At 49.7% G+C, this 27465-nt stretch overlaps 1 protein-coding gene across 13 annotated transcripts in view; it reads right to left on the reverse strand.

The window, feature by feature from the left end:
* Plekha6 (pleckstrin homology domain containing A6) overlaps positions 1 to 27465 on the reverse strand; it is a 139339-nt gene that overhangs the window by 102797 nt on the left and 9077 nt on the right. For all 13 annotated transcript variants that reach the window (XR_007592773.1, XM_050147618.1, XM_050147617.1 and 10 more), the window contains exon 3: positions 25681 to 25738. Coding sequence is in view for 12 of the 13 variants with exons in the window: in XM_050147618.1 (XP_050003575.1) it covers positions 25681 to 25738 (58 nt within the window). In the remaining variant the exon portion in view is untranslated. The remainder of the gene's footprint in view (positions 1 to 25680; positions 25739 to 27465) is intronic.

Consider the following 27465-nt stretch of genomic DNA (forward strand, 5'->3'; position numbering starts at 1 on the left):
ACTTACTATTGACATACCTGGGAGTGCTTCTATAAAACTGCCAAACCGAGGAACTCTTGAGGGGACAGCAGCTGCACACCAATCCCAAATGTGTGAAGAAAGGTCAGAAGGACACAGAGGATGAACGCCCATGTTTTGAAACAAAATTGATTAAGCCCACCCACCCACCCAACCCCCTTTTGGTTTTATGAGATTTTTGAAACAGGATCTCTCTAATATGTAACTGAGGCTGGCCTCAAAAAGCCTCACATTTATCTGCCTCTGCCTCAAGAGGGCTGGGATTAATTGCCGGGCTTGACTGACACCTTTTTTTAAAAATACCAGTTTAGCCCGGTGGTGGTGGCGGCGGCGGCGGCGGCGCACGCCTTTAATCCCAGCACTCGGGAGGCAGAGGCAGGCGGATCTCTGTGAGTTCGAGGCCAGCCTGGTCTACAAGAGCTAGTTCCAGGACAGGCTCCAAAATCACAGAGAAACCCTGTCTCGAAAAACAAAAACAAAAAACAAAAAAATACCAGTTTAGGGAATGTAGCTGAGTCTTGCCTAGGATATGTAAGGCTCTGGTTCCACTCTTACAGGAAAGCAGACGAATCTCTTGAGCCTAGGAATTCAAGTGGCCACATAGTGACATTTCATCTCAATCAATGGTGTCAGTACAAAGTCTAAAAATGGGGTCACAGGAATCAGAAAGAGACAAGATTTCTGGAGATTTGAAAACTCTCCTCTCTCTTACTTCTCTCTCCCAGTTTTTTTTTTTTTTTCTTTTCCAGACAGGGTTTCTCCGTACTGGTTTTGTTTTGAGTCGGGGTTTTAGCCTTGAACTCAGCTGATCCACCTGCCTCTGCCTCCAGATTGCTGGGATTAATTAAAGGCACCCAGTGAAAACCCTATCTCTTCTGTCACGGGAGAACTTGGTTAGAATCCCCGGCCGAGGCAAGGGGGAAGGGAAGGCATGCGAGTGTGAAGGGCTGTAAGATGACAGGGATGCAAGTGGGGGAGGGGCTGCTGCATCTCCACAGCAGGGGAGTCAAATGTTAGGAAACAAACCCACCAGTGTTTGCTGACACGTGCGAAGAGAAGGACTCACACAAAAGCCACACATTATCCCATAATTATTGTCTCTCTCATGCCTGCAATTAACAGCTGTCTGAGAGGCGGCTGCTGGGGTAAATAAATGTTCACCCCCATTACAGTCAATCAGCCAGCTGAAGCGCCAATTAACAAGCCCACTGCAGAGACACTTGGGGACCCAGCAGCAACTGCAGGAAGAAGTGGATAAGAGACCTGTATCCTGGGTACCATCTGAAAGGATGCTCCAGGTAATTCCAATGAGCCACACTAAGCCCAGCAGAAGCCAAGTTCAAGATGACTGCATAGATCTGTGTCCCTAGGAGCAGACCCTGGCCTGTGGGAGGCTGTGGAGGGGAAGCAAGCAGGGCAAGGCTTTCTGAGGAGCTTTTGGAGAAAGGCAAAGGGCCTGAGTCCACAAACAACGTTCACGCTGGTTTGTGACTAGTTTTGCTTAAGCGGCAAGCTCGGAAACATAGAGAAGATGCTCATGTCAGAGAAGTCAAAGCTGATTCTTTTGTTCAGTGGGGGACAGGCCAGCAAGCAGCTGAGAGGAGACATCGCTTACTGGGTCTGATAAAGTACTAGCTCAGCAGGCATGAGGCCCTAGATCCACTCCCCAGTACCACAGGGTGGGGGTGGAGGTGAGGAAACCACCGCCTTGACATTATATGGGGGCCGGGAAGATGGTTTAGTGGATAAAAGCACTTGCTGCTTAAGCATGAGAACCTGGATGCAAACGTTCAGCATCCACATAAAATACCATATTGGAGCGGTGAGGTGGGGGGTGGTGGTGAGGGGATGGAGAGAGAGAAGCTGCTGTCCTGGCTCCAGGTTCGGTGAGAAATTGCAGCTAAAGGGAGTTGGTAGAAATGAAGCAAGGAATCCAGCAACTTCCTTGGGCCTCTGCTCATGCACAGTGTGTGCTCACGCGTGCACGAGCACACACACACCAACTCCTCTCCTAGGGATATGAGGAAGACAGAGGTCCCCGCCAGTCCTGCCTGGCATGCCCAGTACAGGGGCCAGCAGGGTCCCGTTCTTGCCACAGTCTGGTCTCCAAGACACAGGTCACAGGACAAGAATGACACTTGTCAGACCACACTGGATCCAGTGGTTCTCCATCCTGGCTTCACTTAAGAATTACCCAGAGAACTTTGATAAAATGTTGATGCCCTTTGCCCACGAGTGACCAACCACGATTGGATCTCCATCAAATGCTCCATGCCACCAGACCTGACATCTGCTTAGAAGGCACGGGTAACAGAGAGTCCCCTGACAAAGCTGAGAGGGATGGCCCCACACTATAGCAGAACAAGATTCCTGTTCGGACACAACGGTTTAACATCCAGGAGGCGAATTCAACAAAGGTAAAAACCGATGCAGAGAATGCAAAAGACCCCGTGTGTACTTGTGAGTCTGAGGCCTGCACTGGACTCAAAGGCAAACTGTCAATAAAACCAGGGTAACAGAGCGTCATCTACACAGGGGATTAGTCTGGCCAATCGGATCTGTGGTTGGTTCTGCTTGTATTTCTTTGTTTTGGTTTAGTTTTGAGTCAGGGTCTAACTCTAAAGCCCCAGCTAGCCTCAAAGTCATGATCCTCCTGCCTCATTCTCCCAAGTGCTAGGATTATAGGTATTATAGATGCTCATAACCAAGAACTAAACAGGGAATTTGTGACCAAATTGTTTTGAAAACAGTTTTATAGTCTGTCCCTAGGGACCTGACCAGCAGGACTCTGAAGGGCAGGGATTAGGGGATGTTACTGAGCGGTAGAGCATTTGCCTGCCCTAGCTTCCATGCCCAGCTGGGGGAGGCAGAGACACAGAAAGACAGAGACAGACAGACAGACAGACAGACAGACAGACAGAGATGCACATACACAGAATGACTTTAAAAGCTAGAGGTCGCCCCCCTCACACACACACACACACACAAGCTCATTTATTAAAAAATGCTTCTCAAATTCTGATGCACCTCATAATCCTCTGGGGGGTGGAGATCTTGTTGAAGTGAGGCCTGGGAGCCATCCCAGACAAGCTCCCCAGCGATTTAGATGTTGCTGAGTCACAGAGGGGGGGGGGGCAGCAAAGGTGTCTGCAACACCTGTGCCCCTTCCTCCATATACCTGGAAACGTTAGAGTGGAAGAGGCTGAAGAGGAGGTAAGGAAGTCCCAACAGCGCATGTTCTGTGCAGTCGAGAAGCAGATACACTGACCGAGCAAAGAAAAATGAAGGAGAGCCTCCAAAAGAGAGAGGAGCCTGAAGGAGCAATTTTAGCTCAGCTCCATCAGGTACAGAGATTTCCCCAACAGAACGACAGGTAGCAGGATGGTACCGTATTAAGGACTCAACTGCATCAGCGAGGGCTCTTGTGTGTTTGGAACCAATATAAAAGACCGCTTTGGGCTTCCCTTGACACGGAACTTTCCTCTAATTCAGATCGTTTGTTTTATGCAGGAGAGGGGAGACCTAAGTCTAAAAGCTCTCTGTGGAAAAATAAACTGCGGGGCAGATTCAGTAAAATGAGCTCAGTTTAAACACTGGTATCCACAAACTCAGTCCAGTGTCACAGAAATACATTGTTTAGCTGGGAGGTATCAGAGCCTCAGGGAACAGCATAATTAAAACAGTTTTCAGTGCTACAATGCTTATTTCAAAAAAGGGGTAAGCCAGGTGGTGGTGGTGCACGCCTTTAATCCCAGCACTCAGGAGGCAGAGGCAGGTGGATCTCTGTGAGTTCAAGACCAGTCTGGTCTACAGAGCCAGTTCTGGGACAGTTAGGGCTACACAGAGAAACCCTATCTCTCTGTGTAGAGAGAGAGAAAAAAAGGGGGGGTTAGAAGATACCATATGTTAAGTTGCCCATATTTTCCAAGTACTGTTCTAACTATTTTACATTTATCAGCTAATTTATCTCAACAAAAGAGGTAGTTCTACCATCACCTACATTTCACAGATAGGTAAACTGAGGAACAAAGAAGTTAAGAATTAAAATGAAGATCTTGGGCTTTCTACTGCTGTGATCAAATGCCATAACCAAAAGCAAACTCGTGGGGGAAGGGCTTCCACACCTCCACATCCTGGTCCATCATCAAAGGGAAGTTAGGGTAGGAACTCAACACAGGTACCTAGATGCAGGAACTGATGCATGCATCGTCAGTGGAGGGTACTGCTTACTGCCTCGCTCCTCAGGGCCAGCTCAACCTGAGTCCTTACCGCACGCACGACACAGTGAATGGAACTTTCCCCATCAATTCCTAATTAAGAAGATGTACCACAGGCTTGCCAACAGGCCAGTTTTTTTTAAGGGGGTGGGGTTCTCAATTGAGGTTCCTTTTTCCCAAATGACTTTACTTGTGTCAAGCTGACATAAAAACTAGCCAGCACAGTTAGTGAGCAAAGAGCCAGGTGTAAGCCCAAGCAGACGGATCCAGAGACTGCGTGTTTTCCACTGTGACATGGGCTCTTTGCCACTTCCTCTGCCTCTTGGAATGATGATAGACAGAAAGCCCAGGAAAGGAAACACTGGACCAAAGTGTGAAATTCAACTAAAGAAAAGTCCAGTTTATCACTCAGGAAGGACCCGAGCAGAAGCTGCCCAACATTGATATCGTGGCTCTGCAAAGCCCCGTGGGGATACTCAAGCAGGGACTGGCTGATAACATTCAAGGTTGATGTCAAATCCCACTCTGGTCTTGGCCTTTCTGTCCAGAGAAACAGCTCTTGAAGCATATATAGTGTTTCATATGATGTTTATAGTGATTAGCGTCAAGTCCAGACCTGCCCATTGATGCAGGTGGGTGCGTAATGGTGAGAAAGAGACAGCAACAGCCATACATAAATTTGGCCAGGATGCCTGTAGATGGAGCCAAAGGGAAGGATACTCTTGAAAGCTCTGTGTTCCCCTGCCCCACTATCTCAAGAGGGTTCTGTCGGAATGATAAACTCCTCACAGCTGCCTCAAAAGAGCTTGCACCTTCTCAAGGCAATATTAAAGATGGGTACAACCAGTGAGAAGGAACCTGGAAGGGCTGGGGCTGGGGCTGAGCTGGCACAGTGTTCACCTAGCATGCACCAAGTCCTGTCTTCCATTCCCAACACTGCACAGACCAGGTGTGCTGGTTCGGTTCATGCTTGGGAGGCAGGAGAATCAGGTGTTCAAGGTCATGCTTAGCTAGACAGCAAGTTTGAGGCCAGCCTGGGTTACACAAACCCTTTCCTCAAAATAAGATAGATGATAGATAGATAGATAGATAGATAGATAGATAGATAGATAGATAGATAGATAGACTGAAATATTCCTGTATTTTATCCAAACTGCCTAAGAGTGAATGACGCTGCAGTGTCTCCAGGGAGAAGGTAGAGAAAGGTGAGCAATGTGGGCTCCAGCCCCAGCAGGCTAGCCTTCAGTCACGGATGGGGATGGGGGATCCTGGCTCTGAGACAGAAAGTGGGAGGTTAAGTATCTGAACTGTCAGCCCAGGAAAAGGTGTGTCATGTGTTGAGGACAGGGTCCTATATAGGATCCCTTCACCTTATCACTGTATGGAGCCGCACCCCCATGCTCAGGGAAGCCAGGAAAGGTGCCTCTAGAATCACTCATGTAGAGGCACTGTGCTGGTTGCTGTGGGAGGTGCAACTGATCAGAGAGAAACACCTATGTCAGTGGAATATTTCAGAACGACTATTTTCAAACCAGTTTCTTGGCCAATAAAACGTCAATTTTTTTAAAGATTTTGGATTTTATTTTATTAAGATTTATTTATTTATGTATTTATTTATGTATTGTGTATGCAGTGTCCTGCCTGCATGTTTGCCTGCAGACCAGAAGAGGGCACCAGATCTCACCACAGATGGTTGTGAGTCACCATGTAGTTGCTGAGAATTGAACTCAGGACCTCTGGAAGAGCAACCACTGAGTGTTCTTAACCGCTGAGCCATCTCTCCAGCCCTAAAAGGTCACTTCTGAGGAAATAGCTTAGCTTAAATAAACTTGGGTTGATGACTTTGGCCCTGGTTCTGATCTGAGATTCAGAAGATGCAGGGCCCAATCCAGATGTTTGTTATCTGGGTTGAAAAAGGTCCTGTCTGTGATTTGACTCTCCAAGCCCCACACTCACTACCAAGGCAAACCAGGAGCTTGCAGTGGGAGTTTCCTAACATTAAAGCCAGAATAGCTTAACCAGGCACAGCCTGTCCAATAGTATGCAAGCCCTGTCCCTGCTCTCCAGACCCCTATACTGGTCATCTAGCCCTATGCCCCAGAGGTTTCTCCTAAGAGGCATTGTGTGTTCCATCTTAGTGTCTCCCTCTTTGTCCTGCTTTCTTCAAAATGAGGCAGGGTCTTGAAGGCCCTCCATCCTGTTCCCTCAGAAGCCATGTGCACAGTTCACCCTCCTAAGTACTAGAGAGCTGGCGGAGGCCTGATGCCCTCAGCACCTAGAACAGAGCAGTCATGACTCTCATGTCCTCTCTCCTCCCACCATGTGTTCTGCCTCCCTCCTGAGGGCTGTCTCCAGCCCATTGAAGCCACTACAAACAAACCCTCCTTTCTCTGAAGAGTCACTTGACCTCAAGGTTGACAAGAGGCCCTGGGGAGTCAGTCGCCATAGGCACTATCCATACTCACATCTAAACACACATAGCAATGGTGGCAATGACTGCAGGCTACCGGTGCCAGGTCCTTACTCACTGAATCATCTCACCAGGCCTGCAGCTAACAAGAAAAAGCAGGAAGGTATAGGAGCTACATACCGAGAAGCGGACACTAAGTTAAGTCTGCCATGCCAGCTGCGGTCCAATGACTATGCAGAGTATAAATGAAGATCCTAAAACCTTGCTTGCGTTATGGCTGCTAGAGGAGCTACCATCCCACGCCACCACTCCCCCGAGGGTACATGAGCAGGAGGGAGCCAAGAACAGTACTCGGCTCTGACTCCCTCCCCGCCCCGGTATTGACCTGCAAAGCCTGCCTCAGCATCCTCAGAACTTCCTTCCTGTGCAAGCAGAGAGCCCCTAGATTAGACGAAGAGAAGCTGCTAGCCCGGCTCCATGTGAACGTGAACAGGGGAGGCCCACACAGTCACGCTGGCCCGACAGCATCTGCCACCTGCCTCCTCCAGCCTGCAGCCTGGACACCTGAGAAGAGGTAGATAGCTGAGCATCGGGAGTCGCCACACGTGAGTCATGACTGGCAGCCGCACCATTATCTCACTAAGTCACAGGTTGGGTTAAAAGAGGCGCAACTAGAAGACTCAGGGAGAAATCATAAAAATATCCATAAGTTCCAGTTCCTTCCCCACCTCCCAATATGATCACCTTAGGAATAGTTTCTTCATAGGTTCAAAGTATAATGAAAGATGCGTCTTGGCAAGAGTACATATACTCGCTGGCACATGGCAGAATATTTGAAGGCAGATTATGGGCCCCTATGTGAAATATGCTTACCCACCTTCATAATGTGAGCTGGTCCATTGTGAGGCACTGGACAACCAACCTCTTTGCACTCCACCACAACCCTGTAACTACCAGTTCTTGTCATCAAAAACCCACCATGTCCAGTCTCTAGTCACACAGCTAGAGGCAGAACTGTGCACCCAGCTGAACCACCCACCACACTGACCTGGGCAGGAATCGCAAATCTAACACCTGAGTCAGATATCTCCAATGCTGTTGTATTTTTTTACAAGTGGAAGCTCTGTCGTTGTGGTAATTAATCTTGATTGTCATCTTGATTGGACTGATAAGAACGCACAAGATTAGCAAAGCACACCTCCGGACGTGTGTGGGGGTGTTTCTGGAAAGGATAACTAAAGGGGCTGGAGAGGCAGCTCAGGTGGTAGCCTGCTCCTCTAACATATATCCACAAAGCCCGGGGGTCCATTCCCAGCACAGCGTAAACCAAGCGTGGTGCAAACCAGTAACTCAGGACGGGCAAGAAGGAATCTCAAGAATTCAACATCATCTTCAGCTATGTCTGAGACCTTGTTTTGTTTTTAAGGGAAGCAAACAAGAAGGAAGGATTAGCCGGGCGGTGGCGCACGCCTTTAATCCCAGAACTCAGGAGGCAGAGGCAGGTGGATCTCTGTGAGTTAGAGACCAGCCTGGTCTACAGAGCTAGTTCCAGGACAGGCTCCAAAGCTACAGAGAAACCCTGTCTCAAAAAACCAAAAAAAAAAAAGAAGAAGAAGAAGAAGGAAGGATTAATGAAGAGGGAAAAGGACCACATTAATGTAATTGAATTCTATCTCATAGACTGGATGGAATTAAGAGTACAAAAAGGTGGCTCACAGCTGTTCCTGAGCTCTCCCCCCCCCATCTGTCTGTTTCTCACTCACTCTCATCCTTCCCCCTTCCCATCATACTTGGTTTGGTCACACTCTCCTTACGATGATGGAGTGAGTGAAACTTTTGAAACCACGAGACAAAATAAAACCATCCTCTCAGAAGTTGTTCTTGCCGAGTATCCTATCCTCGCAATACAGAGTCCAGGACACCATGCAGATCTGTGGTGTGTGGATCATTAGTACAGTAACAAGAAGTTGACGTCGACCCAGACACTGCTGAGGTCCAAGCCCCACCCAACCTTGTCCAGACTGCAAGGCTGGCAGTTGGGTCTATAAAGGGAATACACCCAACCGGTAAGGAGGTGTCTTGGCTGCAAACACTTGGCCTGCTCTGTTTACAAAGGGCAAAGTCCCGGTGAGAAGGGAGGGGTTGCCACCCTCCACTTAAAAGGAAAGCTGGCCAGAGAGACTGAGAAGCAGAATGAGGTTACAAAGCTCACAGTTCAAAATGGAAGCCAGCAGTATGACTTTCTCCACGTGCTCCTAAACCTTCCAGGTGAGTTGGGCCACGATTCTGCCTGAATACTCCAGAGCCATTTGGGCCCCAACCCACTAGGCCCTGCTAACTTCAGCCTCTAGGCTCCGAGAGTTCCCATAGAACTTGGCCTGCGGTAGACCCCAAATGCTGCAGCCTCCTGCTGGTCAGCACCACCATGGTGTCGTATAAAGGAGATAGGAAGTGAGAAGCCGTTTTCTCTGGGAACTGGTTGAAGCCTTTTCTGTCAGAAACATCTCCCAAAAGCTGGACACTCATAGGTGTGGCTCCAAAACCTCAACAGAGAATCCACCCTCCATCACATCCACTGAACTTAGCAGGCAGAAGACGCTGGGAGGATTCACCACACCAGGCCTGTCCTCCTGCTCTCCTTCCCCAGTTGACTCCCCTCACCCAGGGAGATCCAGATCACCTCAGAGCAGCCTCCTCTTTCTGCATCATTCCTCAACCCACCCCAAGACAACAGACAAAAACCAACCCAGTCTGGGTGTGTTCCAGGCCCTCCACATTGAGATGATAGGACAAGTCTTTCTGCATAAAAAGAATCTATCAACTGGGTGTGGTTATCTACACCTTTAATCCCAACACTTGGGAGGCAGAAGCAAGCCAAATCTCTGTGAGTTCAAAGTCAGCCTGGGCTACATAGTGAGACCCTATTTCAAAAAGAAAGTGTAAGACTTTAAGACAATTCTGAAGCCATTTCTGACCATTCTGAATCCTCTCAGCCTCCATGCCATAGTGCTTCCCCTCCTCCCCGGGAACCAAGGATCTAACAGCTACACATGCACGTACTGAGTTCCTGAACAATTATCCATATACGTATGTTTTGATTCGGTCCCCTGGGAAACGGAGTCAAAATGATCTCTTACCTCATCTGATCTGGCAACAGCTCTCCAGCCAATTATTGGTAATAGCCCTTTTGAATAAGCCAATCACAACCCCCCTTGCTTCTGTGGCCTTCTCCTTTAAAAGTAGCCTGTGCCAGCTATTCAAGGTCTCTCGGTTTCCCAAATGCTGAGGGACCCTGTCATGACAGAATTAATAAAATCCTCATGCTTTTGCCCAGGACAACAGATTCAGTAATGTGGTGGTTTGAATGGACCTGGCCCCCATAGGTTCATAGGGAGGTGCACTATTAGGAGGTGTGGCCTTGTTGGAGGAAGTGTGCCACTGAGGGTGGGCTTTGAGGTTTCAAATGCTCAAGCCAGGCCCAGTGTCACTCTCTCTTCTGGCTGCCCGTGGATCCAGATGTAGAACTCCCAGCTTCTTCTCCAGCACCATATCAGCCTGTCTGCTGCCATGTTTCCTGCCATGATGATAATGGACTAAACCTCTGAAACCTTAAGCCAGCCCCAAGTAAATATTTTCCTTTATAAGAGTTCCTGTGGTCATGGCGCCTCTTCACAACAATAGAAACCTTAACTAAGCCAGGCAGTGGTGCACGCCTTTAATCCCAGCACTCAGGAGGCAGAAATCTCTGTGAGCTCAAGGCCAGCCTGGTCTACAGAATGAGTGCCAGGAAAGACTCCAAAGCTACAGAAAAACCCTGTCTCAAAAAACAAAGAGAGAGAGAGAGAGAGAGAGAGAGAGAGAGAGAGAGAGAGAGAGAGAGAGAGAGAGAGAGAGAGAGAGAGAGAGAGAGAGAGAGAGGGAGGACTGGAGAGAGGGCTCAGAGGTTAAGAGCACTGGTTGCTCTTCCAGACGTCCTGAGTTCAATTCCCAGCAACCACATGGTGGCTTGATGGAGGAAGGTCATTGGTTAAAAAATAAAGAAACTGCCTTGGCCCATTTCATTAGTTAGAACATAGGTGGGAGGAGTAAACAGAACAGAATGCTGGGAGGAAGAGGAAGTGAGCTGAGAGGCCATGCTCCTCTCTCCCGGGCAGACGCCATGAAGCAAGCTGCCAGGTCAGACATGCTGAATCTTTCCTGGTAAGACTGATGCTACAGATTATTAGAGATGGGTTGATCGGGATATGAGAATTAGCCTGTAAGGGCTAGAGTTAATGGGCCAAGCAGTGTTTAAAAGAATACAGTTTGTGTGTTGTTATTTCAGGTAAAGCTAGCGGGTGGCGGGAGCTGGGTGGCAGAATGCAACCCACAGCTCCCCACAACAGTGGCTCACAACCATCTCTAATGAGATCTGGTGCCCTCTTCTGGTATGAGGTAGAACACTGTACACACAGTAAATAAATAAACAAATAAATAAACAAATCTTTTGAAAGAAAGAAAGAAAGAAAGGAAAAAAGAAAGAAAGGAAAAGAAACCTTAACTAAATCAGTAGACAAATAACAGAATGAACAGAATAAATCTGAGCACTAAACTTCTGACTCTGAGACCCTAGCAAGCAGTGTGACCTCTGAGTCTTGGTTACTTCACAAGGTAACCAAGTTGGAAGTTGCTGCAAGGTACCAACAAGCAATATTCAGTGCAGAACATAAGAGAAAGCCTGGGGTTCGCTACATTTCCTCAGAGTTCTCAAACTCCATGTGATGACTCACCAGTGGGTGTGAAACCAAGCAAGGGGTCAAGGCTATATTTAGAAGAAGGTGGGGGGAGCCTTCCTGGAATACAGCAGGAAGCTGTGGCAAGTAAGGGTAACACACTTGTTACTGGAGCAGGAGAGAAAGCATGCCTGAGTCCCACAAACATTCCCCCCAGGGGTCACCTTTCAAACTTCCTTGATGGCATTCTCACCTGTGTAACTTGTGCTCCGCCCTCAGCAGATTGGGATGGTAAGCTCCTTAGGTCCACATCTCTAGGTGCCAGCCCCATCCCAGTCCCTGCCACCAAACTGGGCTCAGACCATAAAAGCAGGTGACAGCTTGGGAAGCAACTACCAAAGAAAAAATCAGGATGGAAGAGGGACCCACTGTGGACTGGGCTGGTCAGGCAGATCCAAACCAGTCCCTCTGTTTTGCAGATGAGGAAACTATGTTTACAGGGGGAGGACGGGATTAGGACTGAGACCTGTGTTTGCATGGTCCACGCCAGGAAACACACGCAAGTGGAAGTATACGTGGGGGCAGAGACAACAAAGCATCCTATCCTGCCTGTCTCTGGATTTCCCAATCTCCTGAAGGAAAGAAGACAGGGCCTGCCTGGGAGCACCTCTTTGTCTCACCCTATCCTTCTCCATCTCTTTTGAGGTTGATCCTCCCCTCCACTCCACAACTCAGAACCCCCTCCCCCAAATACCAGCTAACTGGTTACCCAGGCAACTCAGCTGGGAGGCTGCCAGTTACCGTGGCAACCCAGCATGGCCACCAGGCTGCCTTGCATAGGAAGGTCAGGGGACCAACCAGGCTACTGAGCAGCTGGGATGTTGCTGGCAGGATTGGCCCAGGCTGGGAGGCCTACATGCCTGAGGGAATTAAGTTCCTGCTGTCTGGTACCTCTATTTCCCATGAAGTAGCCTCCTCCAGGGAGGAGCATGAACCATAGGCTAAAACCTCCCTGGTTTAATCACCCAAGCCTCATCAAGCCTGATCCTGCCAGCCAACCCCCGTTTGTTTTTTTTTTTTTCTGGTTGCCCTGGAACTCACTATGTATGTAACCACTGTCAGCCAACCTTTCAAATGCAATGTGTGTATGTGTGTGTGCATGTGTGTCTATCCGCGTGCATGCGTGCCCGTCTGTCTGTGCTAGCCGACAACCTGCAGGAGTCCCTTCTCTCCTCCCACCGTGTGGGTCCAGGGTGTGGAACTGAGATTTTTGTGTTGGGAGTAAACTCCTTCTCTTGCTGAGCAATCTCACTGCCACCCACACCTCTTACAGAGCTACCATCGCCTCTCATTGCAGACTGAGTAGCCACTGGCTGCCACGCAGCCTAACTCAGGACCTCTCACCCTTCTCCCACTCTGAGCACATCCAGGAGTCGACATACATGCGGTTTGTGAGTCTCTGCATGCACATGCTGTTTCTCCATGAACTATGGCGGTGACGAAGACACACTAACCCTTCTATTTTTGACATGCTGAACATGCTCCGGGTGCCTTGTAGAAAGTCTTGTTTCTTTTCTTTTTCGTTTTTGTTTTTTGGAGACAGGGTTTCTTTGTGTAGTCCTGGCTGTTCTGGAGACCTGTCCTGTCAAGACCAGGCTGGCCTCGAACTCACAGAGAACCGCCTGCCTCTGCCTCCCAAGTGCTGGGATTAAAGGTGTGCACCACCACCACCTGGCATGTACAATTTCTTGATTGATCCATACAAGCATGTTGTCTCACTTTGCTGACAGAGCCACCAACACTTAGGAAAGTCAAGGAACTTGCTCAAAGCCACAAAGCTAAGAAGACCCCACATCTCTATCTGGGAAATTTGTTTTCCTGTTGAATTACCTAACACAGAGGGGCAGGAACAAGAGGGAACCAAGATTTTATGCCTCTCTTGTAAGTCTAGCAAGCCTCTGAGCAGACCATGTTCCCATCCATAACTCTCCAAAACAGCTTTGTGTCCCCACTACTGTCCTTTCCTGTCTGCAGTGAGGTAGCCCCAGGTTTGGGTGAGGCAAACAGACCGACTGCGGCTTCAGATAACCACTGGTGTTCATGATGACCCAGGAAATAAACAAAAACAAGAAAACGACCTCAAGACCCAGAGCACCGTGGAACTTAACAGGCTAATTGCAAGCATTTGACTAATTAGAAGCAAATTGGCATTTGCAATTAGAGACACATGATCTTCTCAGGTAAGTTTGAGTCAGACGGGGTGGACGGTGACTCCAATGAGAGACCTTACCCTCACCAAGCACTATAAGTCAGCTCCTTGAGAAGCTGAGTTCCTGCCAATCCCAGGAAGGCACAAACCAGGGAAGCTGAGCAGCCTAAAGCCTAGAACCAAATGTTCATCCTCCAGGGCACAGGTATCTCCACACCGCCTGAACGCGCACAGTAAGGACCAGCTTCTGCAGGTCTGCAGAGATGAACAGGCACCTCAATACCGCCTGTCCCCCTGCATTCCCAATAGCACACTGTCTGGCTTTTGAGGAGATGGCACACAAAACACAAAATAGTAGATCTTACCACTCATCCAAGGAGTTGAAACCGTGAAGAAAAACATACTGACACCGTAAAAGATGTTATAAGTCATGTCACAGAATTGTGTGTGTGTGTGTGTGTGTGTGTGTGTGTGCGCACATTCATGTTTGTCAATGCTGGGTATCTTCCTCTACTGTTCTTCACCTTATTTTTTGAGATAGGGTCTCACTGAATCTGTTGCTCATGGATTTGGCTAGACTAGCTGGCTAGCAAAACCCAAGGATCCTCTTTCTCTCCGGTGCTGATTACAGCCATACTGATAAGGCCCCAAGATCTGCACAGCAAACACTACTGAGCGAGCCATCTCCACTGACCTGTAAAACGCATTCTTTTTTAAAAGATATTTCATTTAAAAAATTGTCGGGAACAGGGTTCCGAGTGTGCGCATGTGAGTGCAGGTGACTTTGGAAGTCAGAGGTGTCAGATGTTCCTGGGGCAGGTGTCACAGGTGACTGTGAGCACCTGAAGTCAGTCCTGGGAACTGAACTCCAATCCTCTGGAAGAGTAGTTCATACTCTTAACCACTGAGCCATCTCTCCAGCCCTACAAAATGGTTTTTTTTTTTTTTTTTTTGAGACAAGGTTTCTCTGTGTAGCCCAGGCCATTCTAGAACTCACTCTGTCAACCAGGCTGGCCTTAAACTCACAGAGATCTGCCTGCCTCTGCCTCCCAAATGCTGAGATTAAAGGCGTACACCACCACAGCCCAGCTACAAAATGCATTCTTAGGAATGTAAATAAGTGCTTTTGAATATAAAATTTGGTAAACTTTATCCAAATATTTTTAAAGATATTTATTTATTATGTATACAATATTCTGTCTGTGTGTATGCCTGTAGGCCAGAAGAGGGCACCAGACCTCATTACAGATGGTTGTGAGCCACCATGTGGTTGCTGGGAATTGAACTCAGGACCTCCGTTAAGAGCAGTCAGTGCTCTTAACCTCTGAGCCATCTCTCCAGCCCTCCAAATATTTTTAAATATGTAGCAAATTTATTTTTAGAAATGCAGCCTAAGGGCTGGAGAAATGGCTCAGTGGTTAAGCACACTGCCTGCTCTTCCGTAGGTTCTGAGTTCAGTTCTCAACAACCACATGGTGGCTCACAACCATCTGTAATGAGATCAGGTGCCCTCTTCTGGCCTGCAGGCATACATGCAAACAGAATACCAAGAATACTCTATACATAATAAATAAATGAATAGATTTTAAAAAAAAAAAGAAAAAAGAAATGCAACCTAAGAGGGAAATATCACTGATATGTGTAATGATTGGAATATGTATATTTCATTGTACAATTATTTATAGAAGGTGAAAATTTAGAAACAGCTAATTTAATATGAAGGTGAAAATTGGAACAAATGTAATGAAATACTTAGAAACTACTTTAAATACTGTAAAAAAATATAACAACATGGAAAATGCTTATATGACAATAATATACAGCTGGCTAAAAATCTGAATGGTTCAGGCATATTAGGACATACTTTTAGTCCCAGCTTAAGAGGCAGAAGGGTATCTGTGAGTTTGAGGATAGCCTAGTTTATATAGCAAATTCCAGGCCAGCCAGGCCTACAATGAGAACCTCTCTCAAAACCAAAACAAAATTATATGGCATATATGTATATTGTCATAACAAATCGACTCATGTTTGTGAATGAATTCTAAAAAGATACATCAACCAAAATCTTTGGATTAGATACCAAATCTTTTTTTCATGTTTTTATGTTTATTTTAACACAGAATCGAATTTTTGAAGTATAGACCATCATATCAATTCTGTGCCCTGAGTTTTATACTAAGGGGGAAAAAAATCCTAAATGCCAGAGAAGCACGGGAGGACCCTCATAAACAACAAAATGTACATATTGTGTTTATTTGTAAAGGAAAATAAAGCTGACAGCCTCACATGCTCAAAAGCGGCTAAGTAAAATACACTGCACCCACATGCAGACTATAAACAGCGCCTTCAAAAGCAACACTTTTTTTTTTTTTAAATCCCGTGTGAAAGAGAAGCCTGTATGTTTTGTGAAGCTTGGAAGCACCAGAACCAAAGGGAGGAATTCAGGGGCTGATTCAGACAGGGACTGTTCCCACCGTGCAGGAAGTTCTTGTAAAGTAAGAACTCCGCATTTCCCCAGGCTGTCCGAGGGCTCAGAGGGGCCGGGAGAGAGGCAAGTAGAGACAGGTGCTGAGAGACTCTACAGAGCACCAGGGGCAGGGACATGCACACACCAAGAGTCTAGCTGAAGTAGATGTCACAACTCCCAACTCCCCACTTACTCCCCAAAGAAGTTTGGTTCTGAGAGCATTTTAACTAGAGAAATGTTCACAACAACTTGCCCCGCTGTGTCAACCTCCTGCTTGGGTCTTGTCCAGCAGGCCAGGCTCTCACTAGCCCTTTCCTCTTGCCCTGCCCCTGGGGCCAAGTGGATGCCCAGTGATCATCAAATGGGCTGCTCCTGATGAGGCAGTGAGGAAACAGGAGCCTCAGCCGCAGCCTGCTCAGCTCCCAGTGGCAACTCACCCCTGTCTGGGGTGCAGTCCAGGTCAGCTCTAGGAGCTGAGGGCTCCTCCGCGGAGCCCACCCCTGGGCGCCACTGAGCCTAGATGAGGGGGGTTTGTGACAGCAGCTCTGCCAGGGCAGGCGCCCGGCTCCTCGATTCCCTCAGTAATTACTTCATTTGCACCGAGCAGGAAGAATCCAACTCAATCATCCAGGCAGACGCACTAAATGTAATTATCTATGTAATGCGTCCTGCACCATGGCCTTCCTGTGAAAAAAGAAAAAGCAGCCCAACTGGGGGGAGGGAGGCCCCTTTGTCTCCAGCCCACGCAGCACGCCACCAGGATTAATTACACACGGCGCTAACACGTTTATCACCTCGTAGCCCGATGGGGAAACCAAGGGCTTTTAATAATTCATATCTGCGGCCCAGCACTCTGTGCAGTTGTGCGGAGACACAGAACCCTTTCTGCAAAGGAAAGCTCGGTGTTTGTGCCGGTGCCGGAGCTGCTGTTGCCACCGCTCTGGAAGCACCGCCGCCCTGCCCCCTTCTCCCTCCGGCCGCCGGCCGAGACTCTATGACAGGGGCCCACCCCTCTCTGCCAGCAGGATGGGCTCGACTCTTGCTCAAGCAAAACCGCAGCTGCCCAGAGGTGGAGGTTGTAGCTGGACAGTAGCAGGCACAGAATCCTCCCCACTTCCACAAGGCTCCGAGGCCCGGGGTTGGGGACTGAGCCGGCACCTGCAGTGCCCGCAGCCATCTGGACAAGGGCTCCAGCAGAGGCGTGCCAGCCAGGGCTCCGCCCACGCATGCTGGAAACCCGTGCCTGAGTGCGCCACTGGAAGATGCCAGATGGAGAGCGAGAGGTCTAGAGGGATTTGGGAAGAGCTGCCCAGTCCCGAAGGCCACCACCTCTTGGGACACTTACTGGAAGCCCTGTCCTTCTCTTCCCCCTTAACCCCCTATCCCCTCCTCCCATCATGCCCTGGCCCGCCTCTCCCTGCATCCAGGGCCTCCTGGCCAGATTGGCCTGCAGTCTCAAAGGGCATCTCCCAGTAGCTGCTTCTCCCTCCTCCTCTTTCCCCTTTCCTCACCCCTCCCCCTCCCTTGCCCATTGCTGGCCACTTCAACCCCAGACTCCTCACACAATAGCCCAGTCCCAGGGCTCTAAACAGCAGCTTGCTTTTCCTTTACCAGCACCGCCTGTCCCTTCATCATCACCCCCTGCCCACATATCCTTCAGCAGCTACCCAGTGAACCGCAGCCGCCCCCTAAGAAACCAAGCGCCTCTGACCCCTCCCACTCAAGGAAAGCCTCCACCGACCTGAACCTGACCTCTGAACCTTCCCACCTCTCTTTCCTATAAGACTAGAGGTAGGGTGGGGCTGGACCTTGGAGGTTGACAGCCCCCAAACTGCCCTCTCCCAGGGAAGCAATTCAAATGTCATCAATTCAGACGGTGTAAGTCTTGGGGCTCCTGAAGGGGGTGAGGTCACAGAAAGGCTATAATTAGCATCCTCACCCTCCATGATCCCCAAGTAAGGCTGCCAAGGCTGAGGATGAAGGAGGCAGTTCACTGCAGTGCATTCAACCCTGGCCTGCGCGGCCAACGCAGGCTGCCAGCCCTACCCCAGCCCAGCATTCTTCCTTCCACCTCCTAGATCTGATGCACCTAAACGGACTCACCGGCTGGGCCTCGGAGGTGTGATCCCGCGCTGAGAGCGCTAAGTGCGATTCCGGAGGCACCCCTCCCCCAGCTTGGGCCAGCTGGGGTCCTCCTCCCCCGCCCCTGGGGACCCCTTCGGAAGAGCGGGGCACTGGATCTAATCTGCTCTAATCAGTCATCCTTCCCGCTAGCAGGTCCCTGGCTCCGGGGAGAGGATGCTGTTGTGGTTACTGCAGGATCCAGCACCTTTCCCAGGCAGAAGCAGCTGGGCATGCTCCATCGGCTCCCGTGGGGATTTCAGGACCACGTGACTCTCCCTCCCCAAGCTGTCACTTAGGATCAGGAGTAAATAGTCCCCGGAAAGGTTTAACTCCATCCACACCAGTGACAAGCTGCTAACCACCCTTGCAGCTCTCCCCGCAGAGAAGAAGGGGTTGGTGGGCACAGCCTTCTCCTCCTCCCACAGCCAGGGCAAGGCTGCCCCCCAGAGGGCATCTGGGCCTGCATATGGGTAAGCAGCATTTTCAGAATCTTCCTACGGGTGACTTGAAAAGCTAGAAATTTTAGCCCGTGGTCTTGGCACTATGGTGGGGGCCTCATGCTCCCGGCCTGCCTAGCAGTGGCCTTTCAGCTCTGTGACCGTCCCCATACAGAAGGAATATCGCCAGGTATCAGGAGGACTTTACTGAGATCCTGATACTTCCATACCCTAGCACAACGAATTTAAAGAAAAAACATTAGAAGGGAGCTGGGACCCATCTATAAAGCACCAGGATCTCAACTTCAACCCAGACTGGTCTCTGGTGACCCTGGATGGGGATGCTAGCCACGCCCCAACACCTGTGCTCTGCAAAATCAATCCCCCCCCCCGTCTCACTCCTCTTCCGTGCCTCAGTTTCCTTCCTTTCCCATCTTCCCTGGAAAATAGATTCTCTATGTCGTGCAAAGGAAGCAGTTCAAAACCAAGATCAGAAAGAGATGGGAGTGATTTTGCCCTTTGCTTCCAGGGTTAGGTCTCAGCTGCACCTTGGACCCAAAGCTGGGGACCGTACTACTGAGGTCACTTCTAAACGTCTAAAGAAGTGGGGATTAAACAGCAAGTCCCTGCAAGGCCCCGCCCATATGATAATTCTGTCATCATTTGTTAATGGGCTGTCTTGATTGAAAACATAAAAAGCAGCCTGGACTGCGGATGCTGGCTCAGTTGATTGAATGCTTGTCCAGGACCCAAGAAATAAGACCCTGGGTTCAAAACATGCACCCCATAAAATATGGTATAGGCTATCCTTGGCTACTTGATGAGTTCAAGGTCAGCCTGGGCTACTTGAAACCTTGTCCCAAAAGGGGGGGGGGTAAACAAAGCAGAAAAATAACCTCTTTCCCACTCAAGTCTGAATGAGTCTCACAATGTGTGAGAGTCAAGATGTGAGCATCATTTTTGCCACCTGGAGTACTTTTCTAAAAAATATCACAAAAACAAAAAAACCTACTTTAGAAGGCACAAGAGAACACCTCCCTCCCAGCACCCAGGAAGAGAAGATTAGGGGGGTGGAGATACAGAGATGCTTTGATGGGGTAAAATCAGGAGCCGGCGAGGTACCTAAGGGACAATCCTTATCTCTGCCAGGAGCAGGTCAGCACACAACAGCCTAGCCGCTCTCTTGAGAGGGTTTCCCTCCCCTCCCCTCAGCTAGATAAGCTGCCAGGCTGGCCCTCAATGACTCAGGGAAAGCCTCTCAGCTAAAGGGGCAGGGAAGTTGTGAGTAAGGGCCCAGTGCCAGGCCCAGCTCACCTACCCAGCTCTCCAGGACTTGGCAAGCATGCCAGGTACAGGTGGGGCCGAGTTGGCTTCTAGGCAGCCAGAAACGAGGGGCTCTTGAGGAGTCTCTGGCCTTAAGAAGTTGATGGAGCAAAGCAGGGTTGGGAAAGAGACCCCAGTAAGCAAGAGTGGAACGGAAGGGGACAAGGACCCCAGCCCATATGCCACACAATCCTCAAGCAAGAGGAGAGGGCAGCCAACAGACAGGCCTGCTGGGCGGGTTTCCTCTTTGGCAGACAGAGAACAAGAGTTCCAGACAAGACAAGAAGAAGCCTGAGCCAGAAGGGTGGCTGCTTCTAAGGGATACAGAGGCTCCAGGGGGTATGAGAAGCCAAATGGATGACTGGGCCGGGCACATTGCCTTCCTGCTGGGGAGCAAAATGGGAGATGTACAAGGGCTTATGGGGCTGGCAGGATGGAGGAGGTAGAGCTGAGAAAGCACGTATTCTTTGCCAAGTCTAAATCTTCCCTCTGTTAGCCCAGCTGAGAAGCAAACTGCTCCCGGGAAAGGCTGAGGAGGAGGCCTGAGAGAGGAGGAGACCCCCCAAAAGAGAGCCTCTGTGGTCCTGCTTTCCTGCCCCAGGTCCAAGCTCACCTCACTCTCTCTTCACAACCCTCAAAGAGCGTCACCTCTCCCCAGTCCCCACATGGTCCTGGTGGTCACTAGACGGATGGACAACCCGGGTTCCAGACTCAGCGCCACCACCGACTAACACAACACCTATGCACTAGGTGCTTGACTGCAGGGCCTCAGCTTTCCTCACCTGTAAGAGAGGGCTGCCTGCACCTCAGAGCCTCTTGTCTGTCTCGTCCTTTCCTGTCCTGAGTGACACTTGCCTTTCTTGGGACAGAGCTGACGGGAACACTATACCAGAATTGCTGCTCTGGGGCCTCTCTCCTCCATCCTGTGCAAAGGACACAGGACAGTTCTGGGTGGCTCCACCTTAGCCTAGAGTGTCCCCCCGGAAACCCACAGGCTGGGCATCTGCACAGCCTCTAGAAAACTATCTGGGCTTCATCATCCGGCTCTTGAACACCTGTGGGCAGAGACCTGCCTTCAGCATGTCTGTCTCCCAGCAATCCCTGGAATGACCCGAGCAGCACCTGGGCGCACCAGACATCCAAGCAGGTTGCCCACCTGGCGCCTTCCTGCAGGAAGTATTCAGACCAGAATAGGAAGGAGTGCTAGGACTGGGCAGGGCTCCCTGGGTGGAGGAGAGGGAGCGGTAAAGGTTATCAGGGTGAGGTTCTATAAGCCACCTCTCTGCCTGCCGAGGCTCCTGCCCTGACAGCTCTAGGGGGAGCGGCACTCTGGGAGACAGAAGAGACCTGTTCAACAACAGGCTGCAGTGAAGGAAGCAGAGGACCACAGGCAGACGTCCTATTGGCTAGGAATTGTTTTTATGCAGCCTGTTCAGAAGTCCAGCAGACCCACAGGGACAGAACTGCAGTAAGGGAAGGTCAAGAAGACCCCCAGCTCCTGGCAAGTGATAACAGGGGGTTGCGACCCAGCAAATGCTTTTGAAGGCCTGGACTGCGGACCATGTGTGCTCTGCTGCCCTCCTGTGGATTAGCATGGTAAGTGCACACAGGCCCACAAAGAGCTCTAGCCACCCTCTCCCTATTAGCTTTTTCTGTTCTCACATCTCCTCCATACTTGGCAAAGGCCACTTTTAAAACCTCAGCACAGTGGAGCAATACATCAGTAGCACGCACCACGAGACCTGCCTCCCAGATACCATGAAGGGACGGGATTAGTGAGATACAGGTATCACACTTGTTAAAAACCCAACCCAGAGAATGCCAGTATTTGCTCCTTGAAATGCTAGGAGACATATCTCATCAAACCGTCTGCACATCCGACTTTTTTTTTTAAAAAAAAAAAAATACTTCTTGAGATCCATGTGTGGAGTCTTCATCGTTTCTGCTTTACCTCCCTACCAAATGTCAGAAGCCTTGGTGAGAACTGACTGTTCATAGAAGAGACGGCGTTCGGGTGTCACTGATTTGCTGGCATGCTCATCCTGTGAGGGGCATGAAGCCCCAGGCACCGAGGATGCTGAGGGCAGCTGTGGCACCATGGTGAGAACACAGCAGTGAAGCTACCCGCAGCGACTCCGCCTCGCCGGCCGGTTTCTGTACACTGCCGGACAGCTCAGCTTTCCCATTACTGGCTAAAACAGAGACAGCAGAGCCTCCCTGAGGTAGTTAGTGTTGTAAAGCCCGGCGCTCTGAGAGAAGCTACTGCTGTCACAGGCTGTGGACAGTTTCATTATAATACACGGTAAGATAACAGTGTCTCTCTCCAGACTTCATAGGCATCCCTGGGTCACCCCGCCCCTTGAGGACTCTCATGGCTCTCGAGATGGTCCCAGAACAGCAGATCCCCTTCAGCTGGAAGCCCGGAGAAATCAAGTTGAGTGAGGAACTCTGGGGAAGGCCAGCGATGGAGAATGGCTGACGGAGGAGAGTGGGCGTGTGTGGAAAAAAATAATTGGGATGCACGTGGGCTTCCCCACAGAGGAGAGAACATGGGAGGGACAAGGGGACTGGTCCTCACACAGAGGGAGCAACGTGCACAGGGTTTCCTGTGCATGAGAAGGAGGCATGTGAGGAGGGAACCCCAGAGACTTGGCATGGCTGGAGGAGAGTGACCAGGAAGCGGGACTCAGATGGACAGCGCTGAACCCAGTCAGGAAGCCCTGGACAGGCTGGAAAATGGAATTTAGGCCTTGCCCTGGAAGCAGTGGTAATGTGGAAGGGTTTCCGTGGAGAATGATATGAACACCTTATACTGGGGAGGTGGGGGCACTCCTGCACACTCTGACCTGGGCACAAGAAGATCGATGGAGAAGCTACTAGAAAGGTCTAGGTAGGGATGACCTCGGGCTGCAGCCTCAGGGATGCTGGGAACTAGGCAGCTTAGGAGACAGAAGGAGCAATGAATCTATGGGAGGGGAGGGGAGGGAAGGTGAGGCTCTCTGTCTGCCCATCAGAGGGATGCAGAGGAAACCATTCATGTTGGCACACACTGAATGGAGGGGCTCTGGGGAAAGCTACAGCCTGGTATCTGTAATTAATCGTGTTCTTATTTATAGCCCTTTTTTTTTTTTCACCTACCCACCCATTTCAGTAAATACTGGGTTCCTACGGCGCAGCGGAAAGATACTAGGATAATGGAAAACAAACCGAGCAGACGTTCTCCTCAAAGATTACTCAGCAACAGAATTCCACCAAAAGGTAAACAAGCTGACGTGCGGTTTGGCGGTGCTGTGCCCGTCATGGGTTCTGGCCCACGTATCATAAAAGAACCAGCTGACAAGTAGGAGTCAGATACCTGAGTATAGGAGGAAGAAAGGGCTCCAGGCTTAGGGAGCAGCACATGCGAAGGTCCTGTTTGGGGTTGATGTAAGGAAGGGGAGAAAGGTGAACATCAACATAGGACACTTGTGGGAAAGAAGGTCACAGAGGTGGACAGGTCACCTCATCTTAGGTGACAAGATTTTTCAGGTTTCTTTTTATTATTTTAAATTTTATATGTCTGTGTGTGGGTATGGGCCCATGAGTGCAGGTGCACACAGAGGTTCCCTGGAGCTGGAGTTACAGGCAGTTGTGAACCACCTGATGTGGGTGCTAGGAATTCATCTTGGGTCCTCTGGAAGGACAGCACATGCTCTTAACTGCTGAGCCATCTCCAGCCTCCAGGAGGTAAATTTGAAGGATGGGAGAGATGAAACAAAGAGTAAACAAACCCAGCAACTGAACACTTGCCAAAAATCGTATTAAGGTGATGTTCGTAAGAATGAGAAATGCAGCCGGGGCTGTGGTGGCACCGCCTTTAATCCCAGTACTTGGGAGGCCGAGGCAGGTGGATCTCTGTGAGTTCAAGGCCATCCTGGTCTAAAAGAGCTAGTTCCAGGACAGGCACCAAAGCTACAGAGAAACCCTGTCTCAAAACAAAACAAAACAAAACAAAACAAAACGAATGAGAAATGCAGAAAACGTTTAAGTGAAGCAGTGAAGCAAGGACTGGGTGTGCCCTTACAGAGGGCTTAGCTGTGCAGTCACGGGACAACAGAGCAATTACCAAATAGATCTCATGTGCAAAAGGGCCTTTTTTTGTTTTCTTTAAAAATATAGTTAACACTGCAGTGCAGGGTGGTGCACACCTTTAATCCCCACATTCAGAAGGCAGAGGCAGGTGGAACTCTGTGAGGTCAAGGCCAGACTGATCCAGGTAACAAGTTCCAGACCACTCAGGCTAAATAATGAGATCCTGTCTCAAAAAAGGTGGAGTGGGGGAAAGATGGCTCAGCAGTTAGGAGCACTGACTGATCTTCCAAAGGGCCCAGATTTGATTCCCAGCACCCACATGGTAGCTCACAGACATCTGTAACTCCAGTACTGGGGGATTCATCCTCTCCTGAGGGATGTGGCCTCTGGTAGCACTGCACACATGTGGTTCACAGACACACATGCAAGCAAAACACCATGTACATAAAGTAAATAAGTAATATATATCTGGTTAATAAGTTGTTATCTGTGCTGGCTGGTTCTGAGGCAGGGACTGAAAAAAAAGAGGACACCTAGTTGTCCTTAGGAGTGAACATTTTTTAACTGTTACTGTTGTTGTTGTTGTTGTTGTTGTTGTTAGGAGGAGGACTGGACCTCACAAATGCTAAACTATTGTCCACTACTGAGCTGTATCTCCAGCATGTTTTCCCCTAAGTCTCCCTAAGTTACCCGGGTTGGCCTGGAGTTTAGTATGTAACCTAGGTGGGCCTTTAATTTGGGATCCACCTGCCTGTCTCCTGAATAACCAAGATTATAGGCCAGCAGGCCCGGATGAGGATTTTAAACAAAGGAGGGCTTCCTCTCTAGAAGGCACCTTCCTCTCTGAAGGTATAGCTATCTCTGGCAGAGACAGCGACCCAGCACCAGGGCAGTGGGCACTGGGACTCTTTGGAGGCTACAGAATATAGGGGTGGTTCAGGAAAAAAGTCGTGGACACAGGCTCGGGCACGGAGAGTTTCACTTCTGGCAGGAAGCTAGCACTGAGCTTTCAGGGAGATGGAGAGAGACAGACAGACAGTAACAGACACTGAGTTCCAGAAGAAGGAAATGAGTCCGAGTGTGTGGTTGTAGACCTCCAAAGCCAGAAGTCGCATCCTCTGCCTGCAGACCAGCAGCTTCCCAGGGCCTATGCTCAGCCACCCCAGAGTCAAGACTCATTGTTCACACGACCTCACCAATCCCTTAGAAGAAAGAGAACACCCCACATCTCAAGGGCCACAGAGGTCCCATCCAGGAGAACAAGAGCAGCTGGGCGTAGCCTTGCCATTGCTAGCCTGTTTCCTCCCAAGAACCCGTCCCCTGACATTCCACACCCCACTTCACATCTCAGCGCCCCATCTCTTTCCCCTCAAACCCTTGCCAGACCGTCTATGACAGCCTCTCCCACACCTGGGATGAGTCAGTCACTCGGCTGGTGCAGCCCAGCCCAGCACTCTGTGGACCCTACCCTAGAAACCTTTCCGTGACTGACACCAGTCACACTCAGGCCCAATGACACATGCTCTTATCTCTCAGGTGCTTCTCAGTGCCTCTGGGCCACCCACAGACCCAGTGGCCGTACCTAAGGTGACAGACCAGATCCCTTAGCCGCTTGCCCTCCCTAGGAGGCATCTATGACTAGGGCAAAAGCCAGACCAAAGGTGAGGTAAAAACAGCAAATGATCTACTTACTTGATGAAGTATACAGCTCCTTCCGGGGTTGAATCCGTCTCCCAGCCTTTAGGCAAACCTGCAAGGAAGCAAAACCACAGACTGAGAAGCCCTGGAAGCCGGTACTCATCTCTCTTCTACCCGGGATCCTGGGGCCTGGAATGGCGGGAAAACTCCAGTGGAAGCCACAGTGTCCGAGCAGTCACTACAGCTTTTGGAACTTCTTCTGCCCGCTATTTCTAGTCTTCATCCAATTATAGCCAATTATATCTAATTATATCCAAGCCTTCATCAATGAGAAGAGAGATGACTGTAGATAGAGGGGTCCTTTGGCAATGAGCCCATCAAAGGTAACAGATGAACCACTGTGTGATGGTATTTACCGTTTACCCCACTAACCTCTGAGCATCTGCACCGGACCAGGTCCAGAGCCAGACATAGAGGGAACCCACAGACGCCTGTCCTGTAAGGTCCACAGGGTCCTCTGACCTCCTCACAGAGGTCATAGCTGGGACCAAGGGTGTGTGGCTCACCCAGGACTCAAAGGTCCTTAACACCCAAAATCTAATTAGGACATAAGTCTCTGAATCCCAGGCCAGTGTTAAGACCTCCAAACTGCTGCTTTACGCAGGCGCTGAGGACCTGGAAACAGATCCCAGAAAACACGGACGGGCTTTGAATTTCAATGGCATCTCAGAGAAAAAAGTATACACAGAGAAACTGCCAAGAGAAATGGCAGAATCTCAGAGTGACAAGGGTTGAATCACTGAGGAAGCTGACCTTAACCAGGAAGCACTATAGATACCATATCCAGAGAGTCCTGGTAAGTCCCTGCTACCGTAGGGTCACTACTGCTGCAATGAAGCACCATGACCAAAGCTCCTTGGGAGGAAAGGGGTTATTCAGCTTACAAGTCCAACTCATTGTTCATCATCAAAGGAAGTGGGAGCAGGAACTCAGACAGAGCAGGAACCTGGAGGCAGGAGCTGATGCAGAGGTCATGGAGGGGTCTGCTTACTGCCTTACTCATCATGACCTTCTTATAGAACCCAGGGCCACCAGCCCAGGCTTGGCACCTCCCACAATGGGCTCAGCCCTCTGGTATCAATCACTCACTACTTAAGAAAATGCCCTTGGGGCTGGAGAGATGGCTCAGCGGTTAAGAGCACTGGCTGCTCTTCCAGAGGACCTTGGTTCAATTCCCAGCACCTACATGGTGGCTCACAACTGCCTATAACTCCAGTTCCAGAGAATCCAACACCTTCACACAGACACACATAGAGGCAAACACCAATGCACATAGAATAAATAAATCTAAAAGAAAAAAAAAACAAAGAAAAGAAAATGCTTTTAAAGGTGGAGCACGCCTTTAATCCCAGCAATCAGGAGGCAGAGGCAGGAGGATCTCTGTGAGTTCAAGGCTAGCCTGATCTACAGAGGGAGTGCCAGGACAGGCTCCAAAGCTACAGAGAAACCCTATCTCAAAAACAAACAAAGAAAATACCCTACACTTGCCTGCAGTCCGATATTTCAGAGACATTTTCATAACTGAGCTCCTTCCTCTCTGATGACTCTAGCTTGAATCAAGTTGACATAAGACTAGCCAGTACACCTGCTCACTCCACCAAAATAAAATAGTAGCCAGGTCCCACCTTCCCAGCACAGACCCCATGGGAAAGAGCCAGGGCTGGTGGAGCCCACTCCTCCTACAGGGAGCAGGAGCCCCCTGGCTGACATATAGGGAAATGGGAGCGGATTCTCTTGGCACTCATTGCTTCTCTTGGTCAGTCCAAACACCTGCCTTGG

Source organism: Alexandromys fortis, unplaced genomic scaffold (genome assembly GCF_014885135.2).
Source record: "Alexandromys fortis isolate MF-2015 unplaced genomic scaffold, M_Fortis_MF-2015_v1.1 scaffold_58, whole genome shotgun sequence".
NCBI classification, from domain to species: domain Eukaryota; kingdom Metazoa; phylum Chordata; class Mammalia; order Rodentia; family Cricetidae; genus Alexandromys; species Alexandromys fortis.